The 20,292-nt window shown below is 41.0% G+C and overlaps 1 protein-coding gene across 2 annotated transcripts in view; it reads right to left on the bottom strand.

Annotated features, from left to right (window-relative positions):
• The window catches only part of LOC123757569 (nephrin), a 282,325-nt gene that overhangs the window by 61,324 nt on the left and 200,709 nt on the right, over positions 1–20,292 (bottom strand). For both annotated transcript variants that reach the window (XR_006772779.2, XM_045741325.2), the window contains exons 3-4: positions 7,480–7,603; positions 382–578 (exon numbers count right to left, since the gene is read on the bottom strand). Coding sequence is in view for 1 of the 2 variants with exons in the window: in XM_045741325.2 (XP_045597281.2) it covers positions 382–578; positions 7,480–7,603 (321 nt within the window). In the remaining variant the exon portion in view is untranslated. The remainder of the gene's footprint in view (positions 1–381; positions 579–7,479; positions 7,604–20,292) is intronic.

Genomic DNA, 20,292 nt, shown 5'->3' with positions numbered 1-20,292 from the left:
AGGGGTTTCTTTCACCCTGATACCCCTTATTCACCTAGCAGTAAATAGGTACCAGGGAGTTAGACAGCTGCTACACACACACACACACACACACACACACACACACACACACACACACACACACACACACACACACACACACACACACACACACACACAGATAATCGAAGTCTTGTAAGAAGAGTTGCATCTCTAAACCAACTAAGAGTATTAGAGGTGCAAGAAAGGACATTCTTTACAACTACACACAACTACGGGCTCACCATAGGCCGTGCTGCTTGGAACTTTTCGTTCCAAGTAGCAAATCCTAAACAACAAACAGACCGTGCTGCAGGACACACTCTGTCGTACAACATGGCCACAAAGGGGAGAGACACTAACTGATAACGGAGAGGTTGGCCTTGGCTCGCTGGGTGGGAGATAACTTGAAGTCGACTCTACATGTGTAGACACCTCCGTCCTCCTCCTTCACGTCCTCTAACTTGAGGTAGGGCGGCGTGCTGTCTGGCACGAAGGTGGCTCTCGACCCCAACACCAAGTCCACCCATGACCTTGTCGCTTTGGATCTGGCGTCGTAACTAAGGGAAGAACAGGGAAGAGGTTATCTTGAGGGGGTTATCTTGAGATGATTTCGGGGGCTTATAGTGTCCCCGCGGAAGCAAGACTCCAATCGGGGGGCTTACCGTCCCGCAGAGAGACGAGAGTAGTACCAATCGTCTTTATCGAGCAGTTAGTGTGAACAAGCTAGTTAAGGAACTGTGATTATAATTACTATACTTCTCATTCAAGGTCCAATTAAACAGTGATGCAAAATTATTTCACATTTTTTGCATATTTTATGTTGACGGAAATATTCATACTAAATCGGACAATTTTGTGTATATTGTTACACTATATATATATGTAAATTGATATACTGTTTTACGCATCTTCTTATATATAAACAACAGTTAGTTGCCAATCAGAAAAACCATACAGGTTATCATCCCAAAACATATATAGTATTAAATCAAATCAAAATAATCAGACATTCTCGCATTAAAACTGTTTTCTCGCGAAATTTTGAAGAATAAAGTTGACCAGACCTCACACTAGAAAGTGAAGGGACGACAACGACGTTACGGTCCGTCCTGGACCATTCTCAAATCTCTCTCTACCTCTCTACCTTGAGAATGACTTGAGAATGGTCCAGGACGGACCGAAACGTCGTCGTTGTCCCTTCACTTTCTAGTGTGTCTTCTGGTCAACATACTTCAGCCACGTTATTGGGACTCATCGCCTGCCTTTGAAGAATGACGCTGAAACACTAACCAAAAAAACACTACACCCAAAATCCATGCGTGGGGCTTGGCTGACTAATCTGTCACAACCCCACTTCAGTCGGGAGATAACTGGTGCCAAGTAAAATGGAAATGATCAAGCTTTCTAAGATACTCTTAGTTAAAAAAAATTAAACAAAAGTGATCGTGACAACGTTAGTGATTAAATGGAATTCCAAACTGTGTTTGATCACATGAAATAAATACTTGTCCCATCAAACATTAAAAAATTAATGGTTTACACTAAATGGTTTAATTTTGAAGTAGCCTCCAGGAATTATCTTCATTTTATATTATTTAAAATCTGACTGGGCAAAATATGTGGCAAAATCATTATGCCCATCAAATAATAATAATTACAAGCCAAGCTGCATTAACATATATAAAACCAGACGAATGAACTTAAAAATATATCACAACCGAATTATTCTTAGTTTTCCTTCAAGATTGTCTCGTGTTAATATCTCGAGAAATATGACGAATGCATTTCTGGGGTGTAAGACAGCATCAAAGTGGTGTTTTATCCAATTAGCGAATGATTACGACTCTGAAAATTGAAGACAAAATGACCCGTTTGAGGAGAAATTTAATTATAGAGACTTACTAAGGGAAAGATAAGATGTTACCAAAATATGAAAGTTATGAGGGAGTGTTGCTTGTGGGATTTTTAATTTTATGTTTGTTTGTGTCTTGTTAAATATCTTTCTCGGGTTCTTCCTGATTATTTTATATGTCGCCTTAATAATGTAGTACAATTTTCTACATATTTAAAGACTAGCACTCTCTCACTCTCTATCTCTCTCTCTTATTCTCACTCTCTCTCATTATCTCTCTCTCGTTATCTCTCTCATTCTCATTCATTCTCTTCATTCTCTCTCTCTCTCTCTCTCTCTCTCTCTCTCTCTCTCTCTCTCTCTCTCTCTCTCTCTCTCTCTCTCTCTCTCTCTCTCTCTCTCGCTCTCTCTCTCTCCCATCTTCCAGTTCTCTGTTCTTTTTATCGTTACCTTTATCCCAACGATCCTCATCATCTTTCTCCTTCACCTCTTTCTCCTTTCCCTTCCTCACCTTCTCTACCTAGTCCTCTATCCCACTGTGTCTCTCCATTATCCTCGCTCCGTTCCTCTCTCTCTCTCTTCCTTCCCGTTCACCCAGATTCCGACAAAATACAGAAATACAAGACCCCATAGAGGCTGGTATCACCATTATCAGCCATAAACTCCCCAAACATTGTTAAGGGTCATTATCCTTGATGGCTAACTTATCCACGTCAAATTGCATCCCACTCAAATTTTGGCTTGGTGGCGCCTCCTGGGAACCCACATATTCCGGATAGGTTCTCTCTCTCTCTCTCTCTCTCTCTCTCTCTCTCTCTCTCTCTCTCTCTCTCTCTCTCTCTCTCTCTCTCTCTCTCTCTCTCTCTCTCTCTCTCGCGAGAGTGAAATTGTCCCTAATTGGAAGGAAGAAGGATCGTTAAGCCCCAGAGCGAACAGGGTCGTTGTGATCTCTGAATACAGATGAAGGGGACTGGCTGGCCTCCTGATGTATGTCTGTAACCTATTTCCCAAGGCTTGTTGGTCTTTCTTCACTCGTTTTAAAGAATGTTTGCCTGTATCTATTTTTATGTGTCATATGTGTATCTATGATGATGACGTGCAGTATTTTGTAAATTCTCTCGGTTATTGTATTTCTTATTTGCATAATTTAGTGTATCGTTTAACACTTGTATAATCATGGGCAAGGAATTATTAAATATTTCTTTGGTAAATTTAATAATGTTAAAAATTCACCAGGTACACTAAACACAAAAGGGGACAACAAATTACATTATACAGAGATGTAGGACATTTACACAGCAATGATCTTTATCTATCCTTTGCATGCTCTCTATTCTGAGGTATTTATTGTGTTTATATATATATATATATATATATATATATATATATATATATATATATATATATATATATATATATATATATATATATATATATATATATATATAGTCCCCGATGCACTGTCTACACCGTCGGTGTAGACAGTGCTCGGGAGTTTTTCGATGAAGGATGCAATTGTTTCAAGTGTAACAGCTTTAAGTAGAGCAAGATTCTCATTACCTATCTTGATGACGGGTGTGTGTATGATGCTTGAATGGTGGGGTACAGATGAAGTGTAATATCGGAGACAAGTAAATTGCATTTAAAAGGAATGTTCAGTTTGATTAGATTGTAGGCATTTTTACTCTGCCATTTTATCATAAAAGGAGTGAGTTGGTATGTCGGCACCAGTCAATAGGGTGTTAACAGCACTGAATAATTTGTCTGTGAGCAATGCAAGAGATGTAATGTCTCTCATGACTTTAAGGCAAATGGTGGGGTTGACTTGCATGATTCTCTCTACTATGGTTGGAAGCCTCAGTTCTTTCCTCGTGTTGATGATTCTTGATGTATCTTGGAGCACCAAGAATTATCCTCATGGCTTCATTCTGTACTACTTCTAGTTTGTCCAACACAGAGGCGAAGTTAATTAGGTACAAGGCATGATAATTACCGAGAGATCTAACAAATATCATATAGCATAATGTACCATTTTTAATATTGATAACACTATTCTTATCAGTAAGTGGTTTCAGGGGTTCAGTCTTTTGTTTTTTTAACCTACGTTGTTGATTGTTTACAATGTCACTGTTGATATCTACTATCCTAATAGGTTTACATAGGAGGCAATACACAACTCTACGGAGACTGCACTTCATGTTTCACTACGTACATTCGTGCACTGAAAACAAACCTGTTGACTAGATTTCGAGGATCAACATCCCCGCGCCCCCCGGCCTCTGACCAAACCTCCTGGTTACTCATCTGATCCACCAGACTGTTCGATGCAGCTGGTCGCATCCTGACGTAAGAGTCACAGCCTGGTTGAGCAGGTATCCTTTGAAGGTGCTTGTCGAGTTCTATTTTGAACACTGCGAGAGGTCGGTCAGTTATGCCCCGTGTGTGTGTGTAGGGGAGGAGCGTTGTCAAGTCTTAAGCCTTTGATAAGTTCTCTCTCAGCGTACTTATTGCAGTGATGCAATAGGTACGTTGATCAGTGCAACCACTGATCAATGGTTGATCAGTGGCGCTATTTGGCACATCCTGCCAAGCTAGTCCGCTCTCATGTAGTGTTATTTATGTGTACACATTTGGAACCAATCCTTTTACAATTTTCCAATTGAAAATACGTATATATCTCTTCCGCAGGCGCTCTAGGAAATGCTGATTTAAATTTTTGGTGGGTCACAATAATGTAGATTGAAGTGGATTCTAGCCGTAAATGATCTTTGCACTCTTTCCAGGTCAGCAATTCCCTTCAGCTTTGATTTGGGCTGCTAGTGTGTGTAGCAATATTTCTCTCTGGAGAGCAATGTCTCGAAAAGTTTCATCATTGCCGTGGCAGCTCTTGTTTGGAAGGTTCTTGTCAGCTAACTTGTTATTTTTCTTGCAGTTGTGACATCAACTTTGTTGTGCTCTTTTAGAAGTAAGGTTTTACGACATGATTACTCCTAAAACTGTTACATTGCTTTTGCTTTCAATAGTTTGGTTTGACTGTATTATATATGTGATTTCTGTTTTGATATTTTCGTGTTTTTTCATAGCAAAGCAATTGGAACTTATCCATATTAAACATGTTATATTCATTGGCTAATTGAAAGACTTGATTAACATCGGATTGGAGATTTGTTGTGTCCTCTATATTGTCTACTCATGAAAATTCTAGTATCATCTGCCAAGGATTATACAGTGCTATAGTTTATATCATAATCTATATCTGATATGAGGACGGAGTTAGTATCGGAGCAAGCACGTTACCTTGAGAGGACTGAGCTTTTGACGGTGGATGAATAGGTCAAATATATTACTTGTCAATACGTAATAGTCAAACTGTTTTGACAACTACCCCGGAAGTAATAGTCAACAAACATTTTACTGTGTTGACTATTATCTCCCTACTTTGCCAGGAATTACTTTTATGCGCATTTTTGTGTGCAATAATACCATGACCCCATTTGACAAAATCTTTTGTAAAATTTGTGTGTCCTATAATTTTGGGTAAACAAAACATCAACGTTTTAGTTTGTTATCCAATGTATCTAAGGCCATGTCACAGTGGTCTAGTAATTATTAGAGGCACAAGCGCCCAGTTCTGACCGCATGTTGTCCTGCGTAGTATAGACACTATGATTCCGTGAATTCAACGTGGTTCCAGTGCTTGGCTTTGGCAGATTACCATCATTTACGCAGTTAACTTAGAAAGGAATTGTTTTGCTATATTTTAAAGTCTACGGATGTCACATATCATGTTTTACTGTCATTAGACTCTTAACTAGTAATGAACTAATTACTAATAATTAATTAATTCGTTTTGGTACCCCTACTAAATATATATATATATATATATATATATATATATATATATATATATATATATATATATATATATATTATATATATATATATATATATATATATATATATATATATATATATATATATATATATATATATATATATATATATAATATATGTGTGTGTGTGTGTGTGTGTGTATATTTTGGTAGCAGTCTTTCTTGTGGACATATCTTGTTGAATATGACTGAATATAACCAAGTGAGACGAGATGGATGAAAAAAGAGGAAACAAAAGGTAAAAGCAGAGTGAAAAAGAAGCGAGTGAGCGAGAGAAACAATGAGTAAAAATTTTAATTTAGAAAAGGGAGTAAAAAAATATACAGAGAAACAGCTGAATGAGAGGGGGTCGAGTAGGTAAGTACTCGCTAGGAATAAAGAAAAGTTGATAAAGATGGAGAGCCGACAGGCGTAAAATAGAGTAGGAGGAGGAGGAGCAGAAAGAGGAGGTAAACAATGGGTGGAAGAGAAGGCTGTGGACACAGTTCGCGACAGTTGATACGCGATGATAGGACGATTTACGGCCGGATATAACCCGTTTTGACGAGTCAGAAAATTGATCTTGAGAGACAGCGTTATAGCACTACCATAAAAGTTCATTCCTGCCAAGTGGATTCCTCTCTCTCTCTCTCTCTCTCTCTCTCTCTCTCTCTCTCTCTCTCTCTCTCTCTCTCTCTCTCTCTCTCTCTCTCTCTCGCTCTCTCTCTCTCTCTCTCTCTCTCGCTCTCTCTCAGTCTCATTTAAGATCAAATTCTAAAACCCGCTTTTTAACACGTATTCTTCCGATATCTACATTTCTTCAATTATTCTTATTAAGGTTTCCATCACATTACTTAATTTTTTTATTTATAATTCTTTCCTTTCATCTATTATCTATCTATATTTAGATATATTTCTAAAATAATATATATAAATAAATATATTTCTAAAATAATATATATAAATAAATATATTTCTAAAATAATATATATAAATAAATATACTTCTATATTAATATTATAATAGTAAAAACAATAATAATAAAAATAATTTTTGTCATTTATAATAATAATTATAATGATAAAGATAATTTGATTTAAAATAAAAATACATAATAATAATAATAATAATAATAATAATAATAATTTTATATGTAATAAATAAATAATTTTTACTCTAACAATGGTCACGTCAAGTAACGAAAAACCTTCAGACGATTCTCCAATTTCAATGTAGTTTATTTGCATTTAATGAGATCAGCTTCTAATGTCATTACTGATTTTACTGAGTAAATAAATACTAACGTCATTATTATGCTTAGGTCATGGTTATAACTATTAATGAAAGTTATAAGAAGAGTGTCTGAAGCCCACTTGTTTGTGATCAACCCACCTGTTTGAGAGAGGTCCACCTGTTTGAGAGAGGTATATCTGTTTGAGAGAGGTATATCTGTTTGAGAGAAGCCCACCTGTTTGAGAGAAGCCCACCTGTTTGAGAGAGGTATATCTGTTTGAGAGAAGCCCACCTGTTTGAGACAGGTATATCTGTTTGAGAGAAGCCCACCTGTTTGGGAGAAGCCCACCTGTTTGAGAGAGGTATATCTGTTTGAGAGAAGCCCACCTGTTTGAGAGAGGTATATCTGTTTGAGAGAAGCCCACCTGTTTGGGAGAAGCCCACCTGTTTGGGAGAGGCCCACCTGTTTGAGAGAGGTATATCTGTTTGAGAGCAACCCACCTGTAGATCGGCATGCCAGTGTTGTCCTTATACCAAAGGGTCAGCATGACCTTGTCAGTAGAGGTCACAAGGCAGGGGATTTCTGCTGTCTTGCCCTCCACAGCCGTCGCTTGCTCTATGTTCTCTGGAATATATATAAAAAAAATAATGTCATTAGTATAAACACGAAGGAGAAAAAAAATTGCACGAGAGGTGCAGTTATTTGCAAGCAACAGACTCTATATTGTTTTAAAAGTTATATAAAATATTGGGGGGCCTCGTAGCCTGGTGGATAGCGCGCAGGACTCGTAATTCTGTGGCGCGGGTTCGATTCCCGTACGAGGCAGAAACAAATGGGCAAAGTTTCTTTCACCCTGAATGCCCCTGTTACCTAGCAGTAAATAGGTACCTGGGAGTTAGTCAGCTGTCACGGGCTGCTTCCTGGGGGTGGAGGCCTGGTCTAGGACCGGGCCGCGGGGACACTAAAGCCCCGAAATCATCTCAAGATAACCTCAAGATAACCTCAAGAAAATATTTTAAAAGTAAACATCGATTATCTGAGACCTGCATAACCAGCCCCTTAGTTATGCATTTTTTTTTTATTCTACTGCATTTGCATATATAATCTGAATGTATGTGATTTAGGTTTTTATTCAGCAATACAAAGATAATGTTGCCGTTATTACTAGAAAAATATTTTATATATCTTGAAGGATCATAAATGGGCTACATAAAATTTTAATGATATATAAGACACATTATTACGGTAGTTTACTTATATGCAAATTTGTAAACCAAAAACATAGTTGAAATATCAGGAAAAATAACTCTATGATCAAAATTTAATATATTGAGTATTTTAAACAAATTTAACCATAATTCTATAGATATCCTGACAAAACAATCTTCGAGATCTTCACTTTAATATTCACTAATTTATTGACTGAATAAATCCACCAATTTATTCACTGAATAAATCCACCAATTTATTCACTGAATAAATCCACCAATTTATTAACTGGTTCTAACCCATGAATTGGAACCTGTTCCGTTTACTAGCGTTTAATTTGTAAAAAAAAAAATACGTGATTTTTCCTATTTTCGTTCCTACTAGTCCCCCATTTCCTAATGGGTGCAGAGGGACGAATAGGGACAATGGGTCCAATCGTTTCATTTTCCCCCAGAATTCTTACCCATTAAGTCGTGTTTCTAATGACACGAGTGTGCTGTTGGAGCTCAGGATATTTCACCCTGTTATTTTTTTATCTTGTATCTTTATTATCTATATCTTTATTTTTATGTTATATCTCTAACATAGCGAAGCTCTTCAGAGAAGTGTATCAAGGGGGTAATGGGTTCCTGCTGGTCGACGCCGCTGAATACCTCTGAAATGGGCAACCAATCCGTATTTTAGCTACTGATTAGGAGGAACGCTTAATTACCTCCATTACCCTCTTGTGACGCATTAATGAGCCGTTCTTATGACATTTATCGTCATTTATTGCTGCTGTATATTAATCTGCATTGGTCTGTCTCTTCTAGCCCTCTTTCCTACTTCCACACAAAGACTCAAATTCCTGTTTAAATCATCGTTATCTTTCACACTCTCCTTCACCTTCGTTCGCTTTCCTGGGACCCCTGACCCTAATCCAATCCCTATATCCCTTCCCTTCCCCCTTAAACGGTATTTGGAGACGATTAAAGTGACTGATAGTGTCCTTAATATCGTCTTTGTAAAAAAAACTTGTGCCTCAGAGGGGCTGTCGTTAACGCTATTTAATGATATAACGCGACTTTTTCTTGAGGGGATGTAAATAAATTTTAGGATTCTGAATTAACAGTGAATGCTGATAATTGCTGCTGCCACACAAGCACTTTGGCTCAATAATAAACTCGACTACCAGACTCTCAAACTTAACCACTGTGTGACAATTACACTGTCCACCAGCCAATTACACTGTCCACCAGCCAATTACACTGTCCACCAGCCAATTACACTGTCCACCAGCCAATTACACTGTCCACCAGCCAATTACACTGTCCACCAGCCAATTACACTGTCCACCAGCCAATTACACTGTCCACCAGCCAATTACACTGTCCACCAGCCAATTACACTGTCCACCAGCCAATTACACTGTCCACCAGCCAATTACACTGTCCACCAGCCAATTACACTGTCCACCAGCTCCTAATGCACAACTACTCAGTGACTTCGCCTCCTTACCACCACTATACCCTGGAAACACAAACCGAAACTGTCTCCATTTTCCGGTTGTTACAACTTGTAATAAAGTTGTTACATCTTGGCTTAACGTGTTTATGACGTATTAGAACGTTGTTACAACTTGATATATTGGTTGTTATAACTGGTTAGGAGGTGTTAAAACTTGTTCGAACGTTATAGCAACGTTGTAGTTTCGGTGTGTGTTTGGCGGGTATCTATCCAGCCTGTCATCTCGAGTTATCACAACGTACTAAAAATGTGCTAAATTTCTTGAGTCGAATCTAGCCTAGCCTAACCTAACCTAACCTAACCTAACCTAACCTAACCTAACCTAGGGACCCAAGCATTCAAAGCGTGAATGTTTGCGAGCTGTTGTGATATAGTGATTTTTTTTTTAACGTCAAAATGCTATGCTTTATTCGTGAGGATGAGATGACCTATCACCCAGTCACTAACTACCACCACCTATTATCCCCCGCTTCAGGATCACCACTACGAAATAACCTTCTCTCAATCCACTTCCACCCAACAAGTCTCCACCCTTCCACATACCAACCACTATCCTCCAGTAAACCCGCGCCTCCACATACCAACCATTACCACCAAACTACCCTCCTTCTTTCTCCACACTACCACAATTAACCAGCAACAGCCCCTTGTCCACTCAACCACCATCACCCAACTAGTTGCTCCCAACCCCTCACATCTCAACCACAGCCTTCCATCCAACCACAACCCCCCCTTCCTCCCTCTTCCCATCAAATCGCCTGTTTTAATATTCGTTGCAAACTAATCATAGCTCTGAATGTCGCAAGTGTAAACTACCCATTACGACAGCTGTAGTTGCTACCTCAATTCCCTACAGTCTGAGAGTGTGTATACTCAATAATTCTGAGTATATATATATATATAAATATATATATATATATATATATATATATATATATATATATATATATATATATATATATATATATATATATATATATATATATATACACACACACACAGATAAGCGGGAGATATTCCTTTAGGTGAATATTCCTGATCATTGGCTTGTGGCAGTGTGGAAACTGGGCGCATCGATCACCACCAATTGACAACAACTAACTCATCAACAAGCTCACAACTCCCTCCACTGCTCAGATAACCATCAGTGGTGTGGACCCCGGCTAGCGGCGTCGTTATTAGTAAATTAGCATCCAAAGTTGCAATCGAATAGCCATGCAGACCGCCACCGCCACCACTAGTGGAAGGCAGGAATCACTTGTGTGCAATGCTGCAAAGTCTCCATTGTTGATGGTGGTTTTTTGTTGATGGTATTTGGTGGGAAAATAGGGAATTTTAGGAAAAATAGGAATTTAATAGGAAAAATATATGTGCATTGTTGCAAGGCCAGGGACATATTGCGGATAAGCAGGGGATATATATATATATATATATATTTACGTACATATACCATCATGCTGCGCACATACAGTTACATATTGCGGGTATACGGGGATATATTTCATACACTGGTATGTTGTTGATCCATTTTCGATATTTTACATTCATAATGGAAACATGCAATAATATATAGTTACTGTTAGATTGAGTACATGGTCAAATTGGATACATAATATCGTTTTGGGTATATACTGCCATACTGGGTATACATTGCCACACTGGATACATATTATCATGCTGGGTATATAATACAAAATTGAGCTATATCATCAATCTATATAAAATCATATAAAATCATCTATATATGGTTCGAGTCATTACGTATAACACAATCGGCATTGTTACCATCACAATCATGTATACACTAGTTACATCTTATTCACATAAGGTCTTTCCTGCTCAAAAACTTCCAATCCGATTTGCCCCTATTCCCCTCCCCCATCCCCCACCATTTTTTTCATTGCTTCAGTATCTCCCCCTGATATAGATCCCCGCCCCCTACTAACACAACTCCCCCACACTAAAGCCACTCTCTCTCCCCCTTCCCTAACAGAATCCCATCTCAATCCCTCGTCGACTAGGCTGTGGGGTCATTGAGCATTTATCTTCTTCAATTGCCCCCACGAGTCTCTATTTTTTTCCCCGAGTCGAGGCTCGAACTCTCTGTCACGATAGAAAACGAGCTGTGTCAAGAGAGAAAACGAGTTCAACATTTCTAAAGAAAACGAGTTCTTTATCAGCAGAGAAAACGAAGTGTGTGAAGAAAAAAAACGATTTCTGTATCAGGAGAGAAAGCGAGTTCTGTATCCAGAGAGAAAACGAAGTGTGTGAAGATAGAAAACGAGTTCTGTATCTAGAGAGAAAACAAGTGCTATATTCGGAAAGAAACCAAACTGTGTTCAGATAGAAAACGAGCTCTGTGTCAGGATACAAAAAATGTGTCACTATAAAAAGTGTAAAACTCTATTTCAGGATAGAGTTTTATGTTAGAGCAGAAATCAGGTTTGGTATATATATATATATATATATATATATATATATATATATATATATATATATTGTGACGGTAACGCGTTGGTGTTCGGCTGTTTAAGGCTAGGGGTATGGCCTCGTCACATAGTTATAAAAAAAATAGAAAAACTGGAACTTCGTCTGTGGTAAGGTAAGGAGAAGACACACAAAACACAAGTAAACTTTAACAATGAAATTTTAATTACGTTAAATAAATCAAAACATGAAAATAATGCACAAACAAATTCTTATAATAAAATCAATGAATCAAAATAATAAGAATTCTTAAATGACAAAATGAAAAGTTACGTTAAGGCAAAATAACAAGAAGTGCAATACAACAGTAAGTGGGAGGTGCTGGAATATTGGCTTAAAGCCACCACCTCTCTCAGTACACGCTAGAGTCTAGCTGGGAGGTGTGCTGGCTACGAAAGCACGGAACATTCTGAGGACTGATGTTGGGGCGACCCCAGACATCAGGTAGTATTGGGGGGCGAGTGCAGGTGCAGCCAGACCGGCGACCAATCAGCGGAGCCGTAGCGATCAACGGGTAGTTTGGTGGTTGGAGTTCGAACAGGTGGCTGGATGCATACGTTTCTGCTCACCCTGGCAAGCCTTGCTGGTGCTGGTGTTGTTGTCGTTGTTTGACATTTCTTCCATAGTCTTTTATATAATTGTGACGACGTAATTATGAAGGGAAGAGCAGGCTCAATCTCTTGAAGGAGATTATTGTCACAACTCTCCCCCGAAGCCTGCGGTTCTGGAAGAAGTACGTCGTTATGTGGTGGAGTAATGGATGGAGTCGCTTCTACTTCATAAACTCTGGAGAGATCATGGGCTAAGATGTTGTCAGACTCTTGGTATAGCGTGTCTCCAGGTTGAATTTCTGCAGGTAGCAAGCCCATAGTAGAAGACGTTGAGATGAGAAGTGGGCGTGCTGCAGGAGGTGTAGGGTGGTGTGGTCCGTGTTGATGGTGGACCGAGCACTTTTCAGGTGTGGAGTGAAGTGCTGAAGCTTCAGGATGAGGAAGAGTAGCTCCTTGCCAATTGTTCCGTCGTTCCTTGTAGCAGTAGTCGCTGACAGGTGTATTCTTCTCGCCTCGTTGTTGCATCACGACACCACCATCGTCGGTACCATTGGCGTCGACATGGAGGATGTAGGGCTTATCTGACGAGGTGAGAGTGGAATTAGAAGAGGGCATAGGAGCACGAGTATTATCCTGAAAGCATTTGGGAAGATCATTAAGGATTTTGGAATTAGAAAGCGCCGACTCCTTGTCAGTGCTTTCGGGAGAAGAAGCCGGGATGGTCTCACTGTGGATGTAGGGTTCTGTGAAGGTAGAACAATTAATCAAGACAGTGGGAGGAGTACCATTATATTGCTTCAGGAGGTTGACGTGGCACAGCTGGGTCTTCCGCCGCCTATCTGGAGTCTCTATCACATAATTATTATTATTCCTGCACTCTTTGACGCAGTAGGGTCCTGAAAATTTGTTTTGTAAAGGTGAACCTGGGATAGGGAAATAAGCAAGGACGAAGTCTCCCGGCTTGAATTTTCTTACTTTGCTGGTCTGGTCGTAATGAGTCTTCATTCTCACCTGGGCTTTCAATAGATTATCATGGGCAAAGCGGTGGACTCTCTCTAGAATGTGCTGAAGGTTTTGAAGAAACTGGGGCACATTCTGATGCTCACTGAAGGTGGCATCTCTGAGAGAGTCTTTGAAAGCCTTAAGGGGAGTACGGCACTTACGGCCGTAGAGCATCTCATAAGGAGATACTCCTAGGGACTCATTGGGGAGACTTCTGAAAATACACATTATTAGGTCAATCTGCTTATCCCAATCCTTTGAGGTTTCACTACAAAACTTTTTCAAGAGTGCTTTGATGGTCTGATGACTACGTTCAAGAGAACCCTGTGAAGCAGGATGATAGGGGCTGGACAATACCTGTTTGATGTTGAACTCCTCCAGTGTCCTTTTGAAGAGATCACTGGTGAAGTTGGTGCCACAGTCACTTTGAATCTCCCTGGGAAATCCGTATTGAGTGAAGATCTTCAATAGATGTTTGATAACCGTAGCAGCCGTGATGTTCTTCACTGGAACTGCTATGGGAAATCTGGTGGTAGGACACAGGATGGTTAGGATGTAGGCGTTACCTGAACTGGTCCGAGGTAAAGGACCAACACAGTCTATTATGAGTCTGTGGAAAGGTTCCGCAGGCACCTGTATGGGAATCAGTGGTGCTCTGGGAATGGAGACGTTCGGTTTGCCTGCCATCTGACATGTATGACACTGTTTTACGTACTGTTTGACGTTGTTTACCATACCTGGCCAGTAGTAGTCTTGACGAATCCCATGGTAAGTCTTGTTGAAGCCGTAGTGGGAGAATGCTCCGTGGGCCAGGTGTAGAATAGTGGGCCGCAGGCTGGTGGGAATCACAAGTTGTTCGATGTTGGCCCAATCGTCGTCCTCCTTCAGTTTACTGGGTCTATATCTGCGGTAGAGCAAGTCGTTCTCTAGGAAGAACCCAGGAATACTGTCGGGTTGAGTCTCAGCCTGGAAAAACAATGGTGTTAAAGTAAGATCTTCCCTCTGCAACTTACGGAACTCCAACTTGGTCAGATGCGGGGGTAGTTTCTGAGGGTCTTGAGGGACAGCGGTAGCAGTAGAGTCAGCTGGCTGTGGACGTGCGGCTTGTGCACGGGTGGTCACGAGAACCGGAGGAGAAACTTCATCACTCTCTTGAACCTCTGCTGGAACATACTCTAGAATAGGATTTATTGGCACAGAGTTACACACCTGGGGTTTGTCCATGACGATCAGGTTGGTCGGTTGCAGGTCTTCTGCCAAGTCGTTGCCTAGGAGAAGTTGCACTCCAGGCATGGGAAAAGGCTTTTCCCTGACGGCGACTTGGACTTCCCCGTTCACGTAGGGACAATCCAGGTGGACTCTGGCGAGAGGGTATGGAGTAGTAGCAGTGAGGTCAGTGATGAAGACCGTTTCCCCGGTGTAGACTATGTTGGGCACAGCCGACTTCAAGATGATCGATTGTAGAGCCGCTGTGTCCCTCAAGATCTTCAATTTGAAACGTCCCTCCGGATTTGAACCGTTGGCAGAGACAGTTCCAGTATACAGGTGGTTACTGAAAAGAGAAAGATCATTAACATCAACACCAACATTCATCACAGGCTTACCGGACTTAGGAGGAGTTGGTTTGGGTCGTTGTTGGTCAGTGGTTCCCTTGTATTGAGACTTACCACACTTGTCTATGGTATGTCCATAGAGTCTACAATACTTGCAGTACAGTTGTGAACCAGCTTGATCGGGGCTCACCTTCTCGTAACTGTACCACGACTTCTTACTGGAGGATGGTTCAGGTGTCAGCCGGTGGATGAGGCTGTAAGTGTCAGCCGACTTAGCACACTTCAGGTAGTCGGTTTCTTCTTTATCTGCTAAGTAGAGGCGGACAGGAGGCGGCACACGTCTCAAGAATTCTTCAACAAGCATCAGGTTGACGAGTTCTGTAAAAGTAGAGACATGTGCTGCTTCCAGCCATTTCATGAAATACCTCCGTTTCGTGTTAGCAAACTCAAGGAAGGTAGTGGTACTTGCCTTCAGGTGGTCACGGAATTTCCTTCTATAACTTTCTGTGGAAAGTAGGTAGGCGTCCAACACTGCTTGTTTCAGAGTGTAGTAGTCATTCTCAGACGCCAAAGTACTGAGTGTGACTGCAGCTCTACCTGTAAGATGGACTCTGAGAAGTGTGGCCCATTGGTCGACAGGCCAACTGAGTTGATTAGCAAGGGTGTCAAAGGTGGTGAAAAAAACATCAACTTCTGCTTCTACAAAGGATGGCATTAACTTACTTGCATGTGATATATTAAAACTGACGGGAAGATTGGCAGTAGCTTGTTGGCGTTGAGTGAAGTGGGAAGTTTCCAAGGCGATTTCACGTTGACGACACTCTAGAGCCAGAGTCGCTTGTTGCTTGTCATGTTCGCGTTGCATCTCCAACTCGCGTCGTTTGGTTTCAAGCTGTACTCGTTCCCGCTCCTGGAGTAGTGCAACCTCACGTTCTTGGAGGGCGAGTCCTCGTTCGTGTTCTTCTCTCCTCAAAGCAGCTTCACGTTCTCGTTCTTCTCTTCGTATGGCAGCAGCTCGTTCTTGTTGTTCGAGGGCTTCCCTTTGCTGTTCGCGGGCTTCCTTTTGCTGCTCACGTTCAATCTTAGCCAGCTCTAGTTTAAGTTTCATCGTTGCCAAGTCAGTTTTATCTGCAATATAGTAAGTTTCATGAGTTTCAGAGTCTATCTTACCTTGCTCTAAATAGTAATCCAGCAACAGGTTGTGTAGGTCATTTTTGTTGGCTTGATAGGGAACTTCTAGTTGATACTCATGTGCAAGAGTTTGTAGTTCAGTCCTCTTGGCACGACTTAAAGTTCCTATTTCACCTGCTGGATTTGCACGGAAAGTTTGGAGACGAAACATGGTGAAATTAGCAAATAAAGGTACACGAATGTTCAATAATGAAATGTCAGAAACAGGACAACGTGGCAACTGGTACCTATCCTGTGTGATCTTTAACAATTAACGTTAAGTGAAAGATATTAAATGATTAAATTAAATCAAGGGCGCAGGAAATCTTGTACCCGGTACTCATGTAAGAGAATAAGGGCAAGAAAATCCTACTAACAAATGAAACAAAGTTTCGAAAACAAATGAAACAGTTAAATGCTTCAAAAGTAAAATTGGTAGTCCAAGGATGTAGGCATACCTTGCCAAGTCTCTATAGGACATAAAGCAAGTTTTTCCTACTTAATTTAATATGATACTTACAGAATTAGCGAACTTTTGTGCTCTGAAAAAATAAGCTAATTCCCTACCGTTGTATGTATCATCATCTCTGACTGACGTGTAGGGGTGCGAGGTGTCAACTGGTGACGAGAACTGCTGCCGAGGTCCCAAGTCAGCAACTAAAGTTCGAGCTAGAGGAACTATGGCCCTCTTTGTCCTCCTACAGTCAGATTGCAGAAGATTGGGTACTCTTGACCCGGGGCAGACCACAGTACCAGGGTACCAATATGATGATCTGTCAGAATGAGAAATATTCAAGGGACATAGATGGTAAATACGAGTAATAACAAGGAGGGAGAGATGACCAATTAAGAGTATGACTGCGGCCTACAGTCACCACGTAATCCAAAGTTGTCTCACCTTCACTATATGTTACTCTCGTAATGCACAATACACCGCACCTTATAAAAAATGAAATTGAATGAAAAATAGTAAAGCTACGTTAACAGAGTTAAATACGCTTACCATAAATTACCACTTGGCACCAGTACCTGAGTGAGGCTCCTAGGACAGGGCCCCCATATAACTTGTGACGGTAACGCGTTGGTGTTCGGCTGTTTAAGGCTAGGGGTATGGCCTCGTCACATAGTTATAAAAAAAAATAGAAAAACTGGAACTTCGTCTGTGGTAAGGTAAGGAGAAGACACACAAAACACAAGTAAACTTTAACAATGAAATTTTAATTACGTTAAATAAATCAAAACATGAAAATAATGCACAAACAAATTCTTATAATAAAATCAATGAATCAAAATAATAAGAATTCTTAAATGACAAAATGAAAAGTTACGTTAAGGCAAAATAACAAGAAGTGCAATACAACAGTAAGTGGGAGGTGCTGGAATATTGGCTTAAAGCCACCACCTCTCTCAGTACACGCTAGAGTCTAGCTGGGAGGTGTGCTGGCTACGAAAGCACGGAACATTCTGAGGACTGATGTTGGGGCGACCCCAGACATCAGGTAGTATTGGGGGGCGAGTGCAGGTGCAGCCAGACCGGCGACCAATCAGCGGAGCCGTAGCGATCAACGGGTAGTTTGGTGGTTGGAGTTCGAACAGGTGGCTGGATGCATACGTTTCTGCTCACCCTGGCAAGCCTTGCTGGTGCTGGTGTTGTTGTCGTTGTTTGACATTTCTTCCATAGTCTTTTATATAATTGTGACGACGTAATTATGAAGGGAAGAGCAGGCTCAATCTCTTGAAGGAGATTATTGTCACAATATATATATATATATATATATATATATATATATATATATATATATATATAATAATATTACGATTAAGTTCCGGACTGTTGTACTTACGTTATACTAAAAAAAAAAAATTTGGGCTCCACAATTTCCAAATTCTATCGTGAAAATGTCTTCTGTTTTCATAGTTTTTTTTTGTCACATTTTTCTTAATCTCCGTTCACATGCCTGCGTCCCCTTATCCTCCTATCTCTCCCTATCCCTCCCTCCTTACTCTGTCATTGGCAGTTTGCCTTTGACGACAAACGTTTAAATGTCTTCGAAAATGGCAAGACATCATAATAGCCTGGTTGATAAAAATTTAATTCACTCAGATCATCGGGGGCTCGAACTCAGGCTACAGGAAAAAAACGCATACGGCCATTGTCTTACCAACTAGCTCACCGTGAAAAGAAAAAAAATAGACCTCAGGGGGTACCTACCTGGTGCTCAAATGAGATCCAACATTGTTACAAGGGAAAGGGAAGTAGTAAAACGGAGAGTAGGTGGAGAGGGAATATCCGTTGTCGTGGTGGGGGAAATATGTGTTGTCGTGGTGGGGCGGGGGATATCTGTTGTGGTGACAGTAGGGATGTGTCTGTTTACAGTAGGGATGTGTCTGTTTTGGTGGACTGTCTGCAATAATTGGCTCACTGGGGACCTACGCAATGGTTCCTGGCAGGGGATATCGCATTGCGTCTGGATTTACCTAAATGTGACACCAACCTTGTCCCTGTCGTGACCTATGGGGTAAGTACAGAGTATGGCGTCTCCCAGTCGAGATGGTCTGGGTACTATATTCTCCTGTCAACCTGACTGGACTGCCTGTTAGACTGCCGGCGGGTATATCATATGTATCAACTGTTGCAAGTTGAAGGCTGAGGTGATATTTGGTGGCAGGAGGACCTTGCAGTCTATACGGGAAGCAATGCTTATGTATACTTAAGGTTTTAAAGTGCGGATACAATTTTAGTTCATGTTCCTGAAGTATCGCTGTGAGTGGTAAAGATTGTCTGGTTGTATACGATTCGTAAACGCGTCATGAAGACTAATTGGTTAAGTTGGTTGTGTTAAGAAGCTTCAAGGGGAAAGGGGGATATGCCATTCTTAGTGTGATAATTATTTTTTGTCGTTTTTTTATCTCTCTTTAGCTTTATCTTCGTTTCCTCTCTCTCTCTATTTCTCTCTTTCGCTTTCTATCTTCTCCACTATTCTCACAATTGCTTCCAAATTCCTCAATACCACAACCACCCACTACCCACACCTGTGCATTCCCTTAGCACCACACCCACACCGTGCATTCCCTTAGCACCACCACCACACCCACACCGTGCATTCCCTTAGCACCACCACCACACCCACACCGTGCATTCCCTTAGCACCACCAACACACCCACACCGTGCATTCCCTTAGCACCACCCACCCCACACCAACACCATGCATTCCCTTAGCACCACACCCCACACCCACACCATGCATTCCCTTAGCACCACACCCCACACCCACACCATGCATTCCCTTAGCACCACCCCCCACACCCACACCATGCATTCCCTTAGCACCACCCCTCCCCCCCCACCCCGACACCCACACCACTCCCTCATCACCTTAACAGCCCCTCACCCCTCACAAATCCACCACTCTTACCGACACTATTACACCTACTCTTCTCTCACTCACACGCCTCTCCCTCACACTCCATCACCTCCCATCCACACCACTTCCTGAAGGCAACTTCCGTGTGTGATGATTCCCTCATCACTCATCTCTGTAACCAAACCATCGATCGTAACTATTTTTTATTTTTTTTCCTTTTTGTTATTCCTCCTCGACACGTGACAGACGTCAAGGACAGGCTGGAGGGGGGACGGGTTAAGAGAATCAGTCACGAATAAAAGGAAAAGAACCCTTATGGTAATCTTACCCTCGAGTCATTCTGTCCAGCGTCCCACTGCTTGAAATTTGTTTTAAGAGATTCCATTTGAAAGGCGGAATTTTTGTAGCTTTTGGTGTATTTAGTGAAGTGACGTTAGGGGTGAAACTGGCGTGTGAGGGCTATTAAGGC

Source organism: Procambarus clarkii, chromosome 19, assembly GCF_040958095.1.
Source record: "Procambarus clarkii isolate CNS0578487 chromosome 19, FALCON_Pclarkii_2.0, whole genome shotgun sequence".
Classification (NCBI taxonomy): domain Eukaryota; kingdom Metazoa; phylum Arthropoda; class Malacostraca; order Decapoda; family Cambaridae; genus Procambarus; species Procambarus clarkii.
Note: the sequence above shows the minus strand (reverse complement) of the source record. Positions and strands in the feature narration are given on the sequence as shown.